The sequence below is a fragment of the Chiloscyllium plagiosum genome, chromosome 13 (genome assembly GCF_004010195.1).
Source record: "Chiloscyllium plagiosum isolate BGI_BamShark_2017 chromosome 13, ASM401019v2, whole genome shotgun sequence".
NCBI lineage: Eukaryota > Metazoa > Chordata > Chondrichthyes > Orectolobiformes > Hemiscylliidae > Chiloscyllium > Chiloscyllium plagiosum.
Window position 1 is genome coordinate 64,619,132 of NC_057722.1, and position 16,698 is coordinate 64,635,829.

General features: G+C 41.4%; 1 protein-coding gene across 5 annotated transcripts in view; it reads left to right on the forward strand.

Annotated features, from left to right (window-relative positions):
- The window catches only part of gpr160 (G protein-coupled receptor 160), a 42,379-nt gene extending 26,663 nt beyond the window's left edge, over nt 1–15,716 (forward strand). For 2 of the 5 annotated variants that reach the window (XM_043702642.1, XM_043702641.1), the window contains exons 2-3: nt 3,756–3,831; nt 14,049–15,716. In XM_043702642.1, the coding sequence (XP_043558577.1) occupies nt 14,138–15,172 (1,035 nt within the window). In that variant the 5' untranslated portion in view covers nt 3,756–3,831; nt 14,049–14,137 and the 3' untranslated portion in view covers nt 15,173–15,716. Of the gene's footprint in view, nt 1–931; nt 953–1,479; nt 1,560–3,755; nt 3,832–14,048 lie in introns of those variants that run through there. The other 3 variants (XM_043702644.1, XM_043702643.1, XM_043702645.1) reach the window with 3 other exon arrangements.
- Nucleotides 15,717–16,698: the final 982 nt, after the last annotated feature.

Consider the following 16,698-nt stretch of genomic DNA (forward strand, 5'->3'; position numbering starts at 1 on the left):
CACACACCACCGCCTTCCTAACCTGCAATCTTTTTCCTGACCTCTCCGCCCCCACCCCACTCCGGCCTATCACCCTCACCTTGACCTCTTCCACCTATTGCATCTCCAACACCCCTCCCCCAAGTCCCTCTTCCCTACCTTTTATCTTAGCCTGCTGGACACACTTTCCTCATTCCTGAAGAAGGGCTTATGCCCGAAACATCGATTATCCTGTTCCTTGGATGCTGCTGGACCTGCTGCGCTTTTCGAGCAACACATTTTCAGTTTATCAGGCAAGACCTACCCTTCATGAATCTTCATGCAGATTCTCTCTGGTTAACTTAAATTTTAAGGTGGTTAGTTACCCGATCCTTGATTAGACTTCAAAAAGGTTCCCCACCACAGATATTAAACAAACTGGTTGGTAATTCGTGCTTTCCCTCTGTCACTCTCTTCAACGAATGGAGTGATGTGAGCAAGTTTGCAATCCAGAGGTCTATCTCCTGAATTTAGGGAAAGCTGAATGATCATGGTTATGGAATCGGTAATGTGCTTTCCTACCTCTAACACCTGTGGATGTTGACTGTCGGGTCTTGGGGATTTGTCACTTTTCAGTTTCATTAATTTCCTCATTATTGATGATTGACTTAAGCTAATTTTATTTAGGATCTATCTATTAATTTCCTTGAGACTTCTGGCAAGCTAGCCTCCTTTTTCTGTTGTGAATACTGAAACAAAATAATTGTTCAGCATTGTCTGGCACTTCCTCATGGTCACTGACAATAACCCCACTCTCAGCCTTCAGGGAGTATGTACTTCTAGCGAAGCTACTGCAGCATTTTGGTGCTGCTGGGACTAGAGTTTTTCATACAGCAGCTGCTGCTATACATGAGGAACGAATGTGCTACTCTGAGTCAATGAAGGCCACACAACCTCTGCCATTGTTGCTAAGGAGCAGCCAGATTTCACATTGGTAAGGCACTGACCATCTTTTGGGGAGGGGCACAAGTAATCCACAACCTACTGTCTATAGCATCCACCCTGTGATCTTCTATTTACAAAAAGCAAAAATGGGTTTGCATTCAGATAACTGGTGTCATGCCCCAGAGTGATTTTCATCCAGCAATATCATAGAATCTGCAACAAATAAAAATAGAAATTGCTGGAGAAACTCAGCACATCTGGAAGCATCTGTGGAGAGAAAGCAGAGTTAGCACTATACGTCCTTTCAACAAATAACAAGAAAAAGGTGATATTTTTGCTAACACTGAAGGTTGGGTGTGGAAAGGAGTGGAGATAAAGCCGAGAGAGAGGGAAAAGAAAGGTTAGGTAGACAAAGGGATAGTAAGCCAGGGGATATGAGAGGCTCGATAAGTGATAATGGGTTGGCTATGCTGAAAGCGACCCATGTCAGGGCCTGGGGGTAAAAGACATGGAAACAGGTCTTCATACTAAAGTTATTGAACTCCATGTTTAGGGCTGGAAGGTCTCCAAGCAGAAGATAAGGTGTTGCTCTTTCAGTTTATGCTGAGCTTCACTGGAGTAGGCCAGAGACACAGATGTTGGCGTGGAACATGATGGTAGGTTGAAATGGCAGGTGAAAGTTCAGGGTCGTTTTTAATGGACAGAGCATAGATGTTCTGCAAAGCATGCACCTAATCTGTAATTCATCTCCCCACTGTAGAGCACGCCGTATTGTGCGCAGTGAATATAGACTGGATTGAGTGAAGTGCAGGTAAATCACTGCATCACCAAGGTGTGTTTGGGGCCTTGAATAGCGAGGAGAGAGGAAGTAAACACACCATTATTACACTGTCTGTGATTGTAATGGAAGGAGACATGGGGATGCGGGGAGATGTAGGGAACAGAGGAAGAGTGGACCAGAATGACCCAGAGAGAAGTGTCCCTGCAGAATCTTGGCAAGAGGGGAAGGGAAAATGTGCCTGGTGGTACCATCCCACCAGAGATGGGCAGAAATGACAGCTTATGGTTTTTTTATTCAGACATGTTTGAGGGATTGCAAGTTTGTGGCAAAGAGAAGGTGATTAGAACTCGCAAACTAGATGTTTTGAAATTGGCATAAAGTGACGGAAAAATCAAATTTTAAATTTAATTCTTGTAAACTTGTGTGCCAAACAGCACCAGCAACAAGTAACACTTGGAGCTAGGTGATCCCACAACCAACAGATCAGTTCTAAGCTCTGTAGTCCTACCACATTCAGTCATGAATGGACATGCTGGAAGAAGAGGGATCATTTCCTTTCTCTAGTCTAGTGTATCTGCAACAATCTTCAGCAAGAGGTGGCAAAGTAGATGATCCATCTTGGCCATCTCCTGAGGTCTACAGATATCAATCTTCAATCAAGTTGTTTAACCTGGTCGATTACCACTCCATTAGTAGGCTCTCAATCATCCATAAAGTGATAGAATATGTCATCAGCAGCTATCAAACAGCACTTATTTAGTGATCATCTGCTCACTGACACTCCAGTTGAGTTCTACCAGAACCACTTGACTGCTGAACTCATTTCAGCCTTAGTTCAAACATGGACAAAGAGCTGAGTTCTAGAGATAAGTGAAATTGATTTTCCTTGATATCAAGGCTGCATTTGGCCATGTACAGCATAAGAATCCTTAGAAAAACTGTAATCAATGGGAACATGTAGAAATTCTTTGTTGGTTAGAGTCATGCCTGACACAAAAGAAGATCGTAGAATACCTGCACTGCAGATAGAGGCCATTTGGCCTCCAAGGAACATCCAGCCCAGACTGAGCACCCATCTTATCCCCATAATCCTGTATTTATGATGGCTAATCCACCTAACCTGCCCATCCCTGGACACTATGGAGCAATTTAGCATGGTAAATCCACTCAACCTGCACATTTTTGAACTGTGGGAGTAAACCAGAGCACCTGGAGGAAACTCCTGCAGAAATGGGGAGAGTGTGCAAACTCCACACAGCTATTCATCCAAGCTGGAATCAAACCAGGTCCATGATGCTGTTAGGCAGCGTTCTAACCACGTACCACTCATAAGATCTCAGTTTCAGGAAATCACTGCACATCACATAGACAGCAGAATTTAAGGCAATTCATCAATCACTTTCTCAAGGGCAACTTGGGATAGGCAATAAATGCTGATCTAGCCATTGATACCTGCATTCCCTGAACAATTTCTTTAAGAACCTGTTCCAGCTGTTGCATAAAGCCATCGATACAGTCTCGCTCCCATTGCTGTATCCTCGTAGCCCTGTAGATATTTCCATTGAAATATTCATTCAGTCCTCTGCTGAAATTTGCCGTTGAATCTACTTCGATCATCTTATCTGGTAGTGAATTTTAGATCACAATAACTCACTGTAGAATAAAGTTTTTTTTAATGTGCCTTCTGGCACACCACATTAAAAACTAAGTTTTTGTACTTTCAGAAATAATTTATGTCATTCAAGTTGATGAGCCATGAAAAATTCTTCCTTTTGAACACTTAACCTCAGTGTGATTCAATAATACTGTGTTATGAGACTTGCACCTGATGTCATAAATCAGTGGTCAAGTCTTGGGTAGGTTTGTTTTTGCCTTATTTGAGTAGAGGTGGAGTTATTTCACAAAAGCTTCTTAGTACTTTTCATATATTTGTTTGGAATTTCAAATCAATCTGGTTCCACTCCATGCACACAGCAAATATTTAAATGTACAATGAACTCTTAAAGAACAATCGACAATCTCCATGGAAACCACTAAGTTAACGCAATTTGAATAAGTCTTTTGTTTGCAGATTGGCACATTTAATCATCAGGCAGCGAGCAGTGTACCTGGATCTGCTACCGATGTGCACCTGGAGCTGGTGAAAGGTAACTACTGGCTCTCATTTTCTTGTCACATATAGAAAGGAATTTTACTCTGTCTTGCCAACGTGTTCTAAAAGTCAGGAAAAGTATTTTACTTTTGAGCTTGCTAGTGTTCCCATTCTATTGGTGAGGCCCTAAACCAAGGTCACAGTGTTGCCTGTTAGTTCAACCTAAAGATTCTACAACTGATATTTGGAGCTGGGTCAGGGGAGTTCCAATTCCAGTGTTGTGCCCCCCCCCCCCCCACTAATCTCACTCCAACTCCACACCCCTGCACTAGCCCATTCCCTGGGCCAGCATACATACGTCATTCAATTTCACTTATAAAAATCAAACAGGTTATCTAGTCATTATTAGATTTGTGTGCTCTTAATGTTCACAAAAAGCCTGTAGTGTGGTTACAAAAGTGACTTCATGTCATAGTTAGATGATTGGCTAATTAAAAGAGGACAGAGAGTCGGGATAAGGGGGTGTTTTAAGGACAGTAACATGTAACTAGTGGTATGTCACAGTGCTCAGTTCGAGGGCCACAATTATATACCAATGACTCAGATGAGGAAAGTAAATGTACTACAGCTAGGTTTCAGATGACACACAAATAGGTGGGAAATCAAGTGGTGAGGATGACACAGAATCTGCAGAGGGATATAGCCAGGGTTAATTAAGTGGGCAAAAACTTGGCAAATGGAATGCAATGTGGGGAAATATGAGGTTTTGCACTTTGATAGGAAGAACAGCCAAATGTCCTTCCTCAGCACCTACCTACGGAACCGACTGATCCTACAGGGACTCCAGGCCACATTCAGAATCACACGGGATCAATGTGGATTTCACCACCTTCTCTCCGACCTACCACCTTCTCCTCCAACTTCACCTACCCATTGCATTCTTAGCTACCTTCCTGCCAGCCACACCCCCTTCCATTTATCTCTCAACCTCCCCCTGGCCCACAAGCCTCATTCCTGATGAAGGGCTTATGCCCAAAACGTCGATTCACCTGCTCCATGGAAGCTGCCTGACATGCTGTGCTTTTCCAGTACGGCACACCCGACTCTGATTTCCAGCATCCACAGTCCTCACTTTCTCCCAGGAAGAATATAGGAGCTGGATATTATTTAAATGGTGAAATACTGGAGAAAAGCAACAGGACAGAGGGATTTGGGAGTCATCTTCCATGAATCACATTTACGTCCAAAGTGTAATAGGGAAGGCAAATGGAATGTTGGTCTCTTTTTATTGGGAATGGTGCATGAAAGTAGAGAGGTTTTGTTAAAATTATACAAGGTGCTAGTCAGGCAACAACTGGAATAGTGGGAACAGTTTTGGGCCCATTATCAAAGGACAGGTATACTGGCATTGGAGGCAGTTCAAAGAAGGTTCATTAGGTAATATCAGGTATAGAGGGGCTGTTTTGTAAGTAGAGGTTGAGTAGATTGGGACTGTCCTCAACCTATTGAAATAGAAAAATGAGAGGTAATCTGATTGAAAGATATAGGATTCATAGCGAACCTGGCAGGGTAGATGTTGAAAGGTTGTTTCTCCTTGTGGGAGAGCTTAGGACCAGAGGGCATCATATCAGAATATATGGTAGCACATTTAAGATACAGATAAGAAGGAATTTCTTTTCTCTGAGGGTAGTGAATCTGTGGAATTCTTTCCTGTCGAGGTTTGTTGAGGCAGGGACATTAAGTACATTTGAGGCTGAGATAGACAGAATTTTATTGTGTAACAGAACAAGGATTATAGAGAAAAAACAGGAAAGTGGAGTTGAAGGATATCAGATCAGCCATGATCTCATTGATGGGCTGAATGGCCTGTTTCTGTGACTATGTCTTATGATCTTAAGAAGAACTGCATTGGCTATATTGCGTTAGAGAAGAGAGACTGGATAGATCAGAGTTGTTTTCCTTAAAGCAGAAGAGACTGAGGGAGGCATCATTGAGATATATAAAATTGAGGGTTATAGACAGGACAGTCAAGAAGAAATGCTTTCCCTTGGTGATCACCGGGGGCAGATTTAGAGGGGATATGAAGGAAGTCTTTTTCTTTTGGGAACCTGGAGCACACTACTGGTTGGTGGTAGAGGCAGAAATTCTCAGAACATTTAAGAAGTATTTCAATGTGCATTGACAATGTAAGGGATACAATGCTATATGCCAAGTGCAGGAAAATAAAATTAGAATAGTTAGATGATTTTGACCAGCACAGATTCGATGGACATATTTCTATGTTGTAGAACTTTATGACTAATGCAAGAAAGGTTTTATATAAATTCAAGTCGCCTTTTTCTTCTCTTTCCTGCAAGAGCATTGTATTTTTTAAAATCTGGAATTTGTGCACTATGGCTGTTTAAATATTGACAGCCACAGGTACATAATTGTAATGTGTTGTTTAGTCTCTACCATGAAAGTTTTCTCCTCCAATCTTTAATTTCTCATTTTAGCAGGCTAGATGGCATCATGTCTGTCAGGCAGCATCCAAGGAGCAGGAGAATCGACGTTTCGGGCATGAGCCCTTCTCCCATTCCTGAAGAAGGGCTCATGCCCGAAACGTCGATTCTCCTGCTCCTTGGATGCTGCCTGACCTGCTGCGCTTTTCCAGCAACACATTTTCAGCTCTGATCTCCAGCATCTGCAATCCTCATTTTCTCCTAGATGGCATCATGTCCTTTGTTTCCTCTCAGTACAGCAGGGAAGCTTGTTGCCCTTAATTTAATTAATTTAAAATAGAATTCAAATTTTTGAAATTATTTGAGGGACCCATACAGCAACCAAAAGGACTAGAATTCTGTGGGGAAAAGCAGGGAAGGAAGATTTCCTGTTTCCCACAAGTAATGGCAAGAAGAACCAAGGTTGTACAGGAATGCATACAGAACTTTGCAGAATTTTATGGCCAGGATATGAGGCAGAACCAAACCACAATGATTTTGAAGGATTAATAGGAGAAATGGATTCTCCTGCAGATATGACAAAAGAAAATGATAAAGGTAGACAAATTTTATTTTACACAGAACATTGTGATCTAGAGAGGCATTGTCTGGTGAGAGTGGTGGAAGCAGATGTAGTAACAATTCCAAAGTGGAATTAGATAAAAATAATTCAAAGGGGGAAGTGGAGATGGAATAGTTGAATAACCTTTTTAAAGATCCAACTCAGATGCAATGGTCTAAATGATTCCCTTCTGTGCTTAATGACAAAATGGCTTGGATTTTTTGTTGTTGCTCATTTATAGGATGTGGACATCACTGGCTGGGCCAGCATTTATTGGCCATCATCTCTAGTTGCCTTTGAGAAAGTGGTGGTGAACTACCATCTTGAACTGCTGCAGTCCATGTGTTGTAGGTAGACTCACAATTCTTTTAAGGATGGTGTTCCCAGATTTTGACTCAGCCATGCTGAAGGAACAATAATATACTTCCAAGTCAGGATGGTGAGTGACTTGGAGAGGATGTTGCGTGTAGTGATGTTCCCATATTTGTGCTACCCTTGTCCTTTGAGATGGAAATGGTTGTGAGTTTGAAGATGCCATCTAAGGAGCCTTGGTGAATTTGTGCCATATACATTCTAGATAGTATACACAACTGCTACTGAGCTTCAGTGTTGGAGGGAGAATATGTTCCTGGATGGAGTGTCAACCAAGTGGGCTACTAGCTTTTGGGTGATGCTAAACTCCTTGAATGTTGTTGGAGCAAATGGTGAATACTCTACCATACTTCTGAATTGTGCCTTGTAGATGGTGGAAAACTTTGAGGAGTCATGAGGTGAGTTACTCACTGGAGAATTCATAGTTTCTGGAATGGTCTTACGGCCACTATGTTTATGACTATTCTAATTCAGTTTCTGGTCAATGGTAAATCTTAGAGTGTTGGTAGTTGGGGTTTCTGTGAAGATACTACCATTGAATGACAAGAGATCATTGTTAGATTGTCTTTTTTTTTGGAAATGGTCATTGCCTGACATTTGTGTGATGTGAATGTTACTTGCTACCAGAATATTGTCCAGTTCTTGCTACATTTTGGCATGGATTGCTTCAGCATCTGAGTCATCACAAATCTACCTATCTAGTCCTGTTGGAATGTTATAGATTTTTATAAAATCCATCCCCCCTCAATTTCTGAATTCTAAAGGATATAATCCTAACTGATTCAACTTCTCATATCATCCCAAGAATCAGTCTGGTAAACCTTCACGGCATTCCCTTTATAGCAAGAACATTCTTCCTCAGATAAGGAGACAAAAACTGCACACAATATTCCAAGTGTGACCTCACCAGGCCCATGTATTATTTTAGCAAGACATCCCTGCTCCTGTACTTGAATCACATTGCTATGGCGGCCAACATAACATTTGTCTTCTTCAATGCCTGCTGCACCTGTATGTTTACCTTTAGTGATTGTTTTATGAGGACACCCGTAACTCACTGCACCTTCCCTTCTCTCAATTTATAGTCATTCAGATAATAATCTGCCTTTCTGATTTTGCTACCAAAGTGGATAACTTTGCATTTGTCCACATTTTACCTCATCTACTACTCATTTGCCCATTCGCTTAGCTTGTCCAAATCACACTGAAGTATTTTTTTAGATTAGATTAGATTAGATAACAGTGTGGAAACAGGCCCTTCGGCCCAACAAGTCCACACCGACCCGCCGAAGCGAAACCCACCCATACCCCTACATTTACCCCTTACCTAACACTACGGGCAATTTAGTATGGCCAATTCACCTGACCCTGCACATCTTTGGACTGTGGGAGGAAACTGGAGCACCCGGAGGAAACCCACGCAGACACGGGGAGAACGTGCAAACTCCACACAGTCAGTTGCCTGAGGCGGGAATTGAACCCGGGTCTCTGGCGCTGTGAGGCAGCAGTGCTAACCACTGTGCCACCGTGCCGCCCACCAAGACAAAGTATCTTTGCAACCTACTGAAAGCTCGTCCTCCTACCTAGCTTTGTGTCATTTGAAAATTGAGATATTACATTTACTTCCTCATCTAGATCATTAATATATAGTGAACAACTGAAGCCTTAGCACTGATCTCTGCGTTACCCCACTACTCGCTCCGTGTCACTCAGCAAAAGACCTGCTTCTTCCAACATTTTGTTTCCTGTCTGCTGAGCAGCTTTCTATCCGTGTCAATACACTACTCCAATCCCATGCGCTTTAATTTTTACATATTAATCTTGTATGCCGGACATTGTCAAAAGCCTTCTGAAAGTCCAAACTAACCACATCGCTGACTCGCCCTCATCAAACCTATTAGTTACATCTGCAAAGAGAATTGCAGTAGAGTTTTCAGGCATGAATTCCCAGATGGAGTACTTGGTTTTCAGAGGCTGGATGAATGGCATAGCCAGCAATGAGAGGTTGAGGTGGGGCAAGAGGACTTTATGAGCCAGCCTTTTGAAAGATTCCCTCATGCAGACTATTTTTCCCAACAGTTCCTATGTGACGTAAGCCACAACTCTTTGAAAAGTTAGCCTGACTCCATAGGAACTGTGCAGGACTAGCTTGTGCTGATCTTCACCTTGAAATCATCCAGGTTTGGAGTGCAGAGTTTGAGCTAACAACTCCCACCAAACTACAACCTTAAAAGGCCCTGATGAAAATCTGAAGTTGCAGATGTGGGCCCGAAAATCCCATAATAGGGACCAGCCTCCACTTTTACTGGAGCTTCAAGTCATCCTGAATCACTGAAGATCCAGACCAATGAATTCAATGTTTGTTGTATTGCAAACATACATATATGAGAGCGACTCCAGTTGAAACAACTTTGATTTTACTTTATCTTTGTAAAGTACTGAGGGATATCTAGTTTGGAACATGTTGATAACTATGAAGACACATGCATCCTCAACATATGGAGGCCCATGGCTAAAGATGGATAATCTACAGTGTTAGAATAGTCTGCATGAGTTATCTGTGGAGATCAGAGATTGATGCTGCTAACCAAAGAATACTGGATAAGCACATGAGAGAGAAAGGAACATAGTTCAATGAACAGGCTGACGTAAAAAGGGTTGGAAGTTGAGCTGAATGATTTGTTTGTGTGCTGTTAGGTCAGTGTAACCCCTTTTTGAAGTGGTGAAATGGTTTAGAGAACCATAAAGAAATTAATTACTGATCTTCAAAATAGCCTTCCAATCATTAAGAGTAGACACTAAGAGATAAAGGCAAACTACTACATGTGCTGGAAATTTGAAATGAAATGATAATGCTGGAGAAACTCAGGTCTGGTGGTAGGTGTGGAGAGAGAAGGAGAGTGCATGTTTCAACTCCAATATGACTCTTTCTCGGAACTTTAGAACTGGACGGACAGCTGCTTAAGCTAGCAATCCACCAACATCTCTATTTGGCAATAACTATTGCCCCTTGCCAGAGAGCCTGTAAAGTCAAGATCAAGCTCATAGGCCATCTGTAAACCTACAGCCAACACTGACATGTCATTCCCACCCAGTCGCCACAAGGGAAAACTGTCTTTGGCACAACGGATTGCAATATGAGATTAGTGGGCCTATATGGCCAATTAGTTATGCTGCATAGTTTTATTAAGCAATATCTGCTGTTTTGTCTTTCAATTCAAAAAATAGTAATGAATAGATTCTTGATATGCAAGGTGGAGGGGTAGATGGGACTGTAGAGTAATTCGATCAGTCATGATCTTATTGAATGGCAGAGCGGGTACAAGGGGTCAAGTGGCTTAAGGCTGCTCCTATTTCTTATGTCAGTAATGCCAAAACCAATTTAAAAATCCATTTGCAATTTTTAAAGAACCTGTGAAGGATTTTAATTATAGATCATTTTGACACACAATTTAAGAATGAATAATTCAACAACTTGCATTTCTGTCAAGTGTTTAACATAATCAAACATTCCAAGATGTTTCACAGGCCCATGATTCAATAATATTTGACACAAAGCTACAGAAAGCAAACCTTAGGCAGCTAATCAAAAATTTACAGGATTGTGCAAGATGCCAGATTTTGCACAGAGATCTTAGAAGGCTGGACAGCTGGAAAACACTTCAGTGACAGGGAGGGCAATAGTTCAAAAGGATTTTGAGTATGAGAAAAGTATAATTGAGTTCGTTGCTGAACTGTGATTCAATGGGCACTGGGGTAATCTCTGAATGGGATGTGTGTGTTGTGATACCAGACCAGACCTTCAAATCTAGTTACAATCAGTTAGGAGACAATAACTTTAGAGTTGACAAGATTTGTAGTCCCTTTTGTTCATTCAGTTGAGGGATGTCGCTGGCTGGGCCAGCATTTATTGCTTGTCCCTAACTGACCTTGAGCAGGTGGTGGAAAGCTGCCTTCTTGAACCGCTGCAATTCAAGAGCTGTAGTTAGACCCACAATATGATTAGGCAGGGAATGTCTAGGGAAAGAGAATAAAGCCATGAGATTCTATGGTTTCAATCAAACAAAAGACATATTGCTTTGTAACTCTCAACAAGAAAATAATCTGCAATATCTGTTATATTTTAATATCCAAAATTAGAATGAATTAAACAGGAAAGTCTCTTTCTGATTTATTGATGGGATGCGGGCATCGCTGGCTAGGCCAGCATTTATTGCCTCTCTCTAACTATGCTTGAGAAGGTAATGGGTAGTTGTCTTCATAAACAACTGCCGTCCATTTGATATGGGTGATTCCACAATGTTGTTAAGGAAGGTATTCTAGGATTTTGAGCTGGACACAGTGAAGGAAGAACGATTATATTTCTGAGTGATGGTGGGTGGCTCAGAGTTGCAGTTGGCGGTTAATAGGAAATTTGTGTTGGATCACATGATAAATTGCATATTAAATGGCAGATGCAATCAAAACAGATCCCACAAATCTCTCATCAACTCGCCCAGCTGTGAGTCACAAAAATCTTTAAAATCCCAGCCTTGATTTTCTACCATAGTAGAGGGCATCTTGGCCAGGGCAAAAACTGCCAAAAGAAGTTTGGAATCTTAAGTCATGGGGAATGGATAGTCGATGTTAAATTGCACAGGTAAACATGGGAAGTGTATGGGTGTGAAAGGAGTGAATGCTCGAGGACTGTTTAATATTTCTCTCCTTTTGACGAAGTAAGGTAACCCTTTGGTTCTAGTCTTGAGATTATGAAAAGGCAAGCTTGTGCATAAAAGTACATAAACTAATTGGAACTGACAAATTTGTCAAGAAGCTGTCTTAAAAAGGTAGGAAGTTTAAAAAAAAAAGTACAAGCTATTTCAGAGTGCCTGGTCATATAAAACCACAATACAATTTGTGCTGCAAAACTGATTTCCCCATCATTATTGGGAGATATGGGGTATGTGGAGCCGGGGGTATGGGTAGACAGGATTGGGTGCTAAAGGCTGATACCTGGGGTAGGCTTTCCCCTTTGCCTTGGATATGCAGAGCTGGGTTTTTTCCAAATACCGTGCATCCCACAAGGGGACGAAAATCAGGCCACTGTCTCTCACGCAAGTTGTTGCAGCAATTCTCTTTGAAGATCTAGCATCTGATTTCAAAAGCCACTCTATTCAGAATGCCTCAACAACTGCTGACCTCCTAGATACTCACTCACTTCTTCTGAGACTTTGTCCCTTGGATTCACAAGTCTGCCCTCTAACACCTAATCATGGCACAAGTCCAGTTCCCTTGCTGTTCTAAGTAGAACCCTATGGCCTACATTCATTACTTTGCCCCAAACTTCAGTTTTCCGTAACAGAAAATGATTGCTTACAGGCTTTGCCTTTAACAGCTCTCTGGCAGACCGCTCCCTTTCAATGGAATTGATAAATAACCCAGAGTTTCTTGAATCCCAATTTCTCAGCAGCACTGAGCTATTCAAACTCTCCTTGAACCCCAATGTACAGAGCCAGCCAGGACTTCAGTGCATGGGACCTAATGGACTGATTACTCACTGACCCTTGAACCTGTATGATCTGTTGAGATGCGGCAACTTGGTGCTATCCCTGTTCTTTTTCTTCTTTTTCCAGCATTTGTTGCCATTCTAATTGTCTTTGAATAGCATGGACTGACTAAAGTTAGTATGAAGGGCTTTCCTTCTAAATCTCTGCCATTGCCTGAGCCATGGTGACCCTCAAGTTGGACCATCACCAGTCATTTCTCTACAATGAGAGAGGAGCCCAATGGTCCAGTAGGACTGTGGAAACTTTAGCTTTTACCTTGAACTGAGTGGCATGTTATTTCTGAGGGCAGTAAAGAGTCATTACTGAGGACTTAGTGTCACATATAAGATTTTCTTCCCTAAAGAGAGGAAGTTAGAGAACCAAATGTTTTGTTTTGAAAATTGGCAATGGCTTCATGGTCACCATTACAGAAACTAGCTTTCAAATACAGATTTATTTAAAGAATTTAAGAACCTCAACGTGCCATGATGGGATTTGAACCCATGCCCCAAAAGCATTAGCCTCGGATTATGGTTTGCTCGTTCAGTGATATTACCACAACATCACCATCTCCCTTCGGGATTGGCTTGACTGTAGAATCATAGGATCCCTACAGTGTGGAAGCAGGCCATTGAGTCCACATTGACTCACATCAGGAAACTGGAGCACCCAGAGGGAACCCTCACAGACATGGGAAGAATGTGCAAACTCCAGAAAGACAGTCACCCAAGTGTGAGATTCAAATCCGGGTCTTAGGAGCTACCCCTATATATAATAGAATCCCTATAGTGCAGATAAAGGCCATTTGACCCTCTGAAGGGCATCCCACCCTATCCCTGCAACCCCACATTAACCATGGTTAATCTAGCTAGCCTGCACATTTTTGGACTGTGGTTGGAAACCAGAGCAACCAGCGGGAAATCACATAGACAATGAATCAATCCTGGAATCAAACTTGGGTCCGTGGTGCTGTGAGGTAGCAGTGCTAACAGCTGTGCCACCCATTCTGTATCTGAGAAAAAACTGAATGTCTAGACCCTTGGAACATTTGGTGCTTTAAATGGTGCAATCCCCAGGCATCTAGCTGAAAGTATTCACAGCTGCTATCTTACAGAACACAGAGTGACAACAACAACAAAAATAATCTCATCACTTGCCGCAAGAAAATGACAGGCAGAAGAACTCTGGACAAGTTGTAGTTTTTCCTCTCACTAAAATAAAGTTTTCCAAATATCTTTTGTGAAATCATTGATCCATTTAGTGTATTGCTTCATGATTCTAGATATTTCATTGCTTCATGTTAGGTTGAAGAACTAATTTTGCTTTGTTTTAGCTTTGCAGGAATTCTGATGTCAATCTAAAGTAGATCTATCCCTCATCATATAAAGTGGAAGATAAGCAGTGGATTGAAATTAGTCAAACATGGAACCTGTTTTCTGTGAGAACTGCATTAAGATTGACAGCAGCCTATATATTTACCAGATCATTGACGGCAGAAATTTATTGCTCTTTGTCCTGTTTGCAAAGGTCATCCTCAACTTTATCATCCTGAGCACAAAGCGAAAGATACTCCCAAGTTTAATTGGCTATTTCTGCATCTCCCTATCACTGATGGATCTTGCATTATTTGTGAATGTGTTAATCGTTTCATGTTTTAAGACATGTACAGTGCTCGGAACTCAAATTGGAAACCATCACATCTGCCTGCTTCTACAGATTTTCTCATCCATGTACAGTGTCCTGCATTTGCCCATCTTCTTCCTGTCTGGTCTTGATTTTTACATAAACCTACCTCGTTTTCCCAAACCCATAAACACCTCTCGGAAAATCCTATATATTTTCATTATCATGCTGTTATGGATTGGAGCCATTGTCTACATATTTGATATCCACAGTCTCCATCCACCATTAAAAGCTGTTTTGTACTACTATTTGCTCCAATGTGATGTCACCATCAGCATTCAGAACCACTTTCTCTCCATTCTGATACTTCTGACAGTGATTCTTGTGACTATTTATTGTTGGTCTGGTTTGAGCTCCCTTGTCAGATCTCTGAAGGTGATTTCCTATGTGGAAGAGGTTGTGGTGATATGTTCGCACTCCAACGCATGGAGGCAGTCCCATTCAGCCAAGGAACAACTCCTGACCAATATTACCATGTGCTTTCTCTTGACCTGGAGCCCATTTATTCTCCTTCAGCTGACTGTTGTTTTGATCTGGGCTCCCCTGCCTGCCTACATGGATTTGAATGTTCCTTGGCTTTGTTTCATGAACAGCTTCCTCATTGGAGCCATCTATTGGCTGAGGTACAGTGAGGTCTCTCAGGATGTCATTTCCTTATTTCCAGACAGTTTCTGCCATTGGAGATTTTGCCATCTTCAGCAAGTTTTCACTGCAGCTGAAGAAGGATGGATCCCAGTGAAAGAGGACAATGAATCAAAGATTCTAATTGCCTGAAGGAACTTCTGTTTTCCCTACACATATCACAGTGTATTTTTCAATCTAATAACAACATTGATTCATCTTACTCCTTAGTCTTCGATAAGAACATTAACAATCACTAATGTTGATGAATTGAGATTTGTGCAAGATCAGAATTATTCAATGGGATTTTTAAAAATTGTGTTCTCCTGCACGCACCAATCTCTTGAAATGTCTGAATGTGATCCTTCTAACTGTGACTCTCAAACCTGTCACTTTTATTGCAAGATATATTTCGGTTTCACATTTATGAAGCAATTTCTGCGGGGGGGTAATGGTTATAAACTTTCAAAAGAAGCTCTAATATTTTGTAAAAGCCATGAGGCCTGTTTTCTTGGGGCATTTGGTGATCAAACCATCTCAATTCTCTATTCATGGAGCTATTTAGGTTTGCCTACAACTGACATGTAACTATGAAACGTGTAGCACAGGAAATAAGTCAAGCATTTCTGTTGCTGATGTTTAATGTAGTGAAATTGAGGGTGACAATGATGATGAATAAAATGGTTTGTGCCTTGCATGAATTTGTTATCAGTCATATTGTTCTCGGATGCATGGATAGCTCATTTTCATTCATGGGTTTTCTGTCCTACTTTACACCACCTCCACTCAAATGTGTCTCCTTCACGATCTCTGACAGCGTGACAACCACCTCATGTCATGCTTTGCAGATCATAACCAATGTGAAATGTTAAGTTTCAGTGGCTGTTCTTGGCTGTGACACTAAGGTGAAGGTAATAAATGCCTCTTTCTCCTTCAAGTAGCCAATTAGACTGCTCTATCAAGGACTTCACCAACACTGTTCCATCTCCTGCACCCTAACCAGAAATTGAATGGATATTAAATCTTCGTATTTTCATCATGGCCTGTCCAGTTGCTATTGAACGGATATTTGGCTTGTGCTACACAGTGCTAGAACCTGCATGCCCCTTGGGATTAGATGATTTCTAAACATCCCTAGAACTTTCAATTCCCTCCCCAAAGAGTTTAATAGTGTAGATAATGGATGAAATATCAGGTCAGAGTTGTTTGTAAAACTTCACTACATCCAAATTCTTCCACTCTGAAATTTTGCTTCAAGTTTGCTAATTTTGTACTTTGTCCTCTAGTTAAACATCTACAATTCCAGAACCACCTAGTTAAAATATGGACCTCATTAACACATTGAACCATTAAGGCAAAATGGCATTGATGTATTTTTGGGGAAGCGAGATCAACTTCAGTGGGAAAAGAAATAGAAAATTATGAAGAAGGCTAAATGGAGACCCATGTGGAACATTAATACTGGGATGGACCAGTTAGAACACATACTTTGATTTTGTGCTGCACATTGTTATGGACCAGGCCAGACCCCCTCAAAATATTTTCAGAAGATTGTCGATACCCTAACCTTTTTCTTATTTTAAAGGCAGCTGTGAAGTGGGTGTTGCAGGTTGGCTTTCGGCAAAACAGAATTTATTTAAACACTACAGTTGAAACACAAATAAAAGAAAGGGCAATTT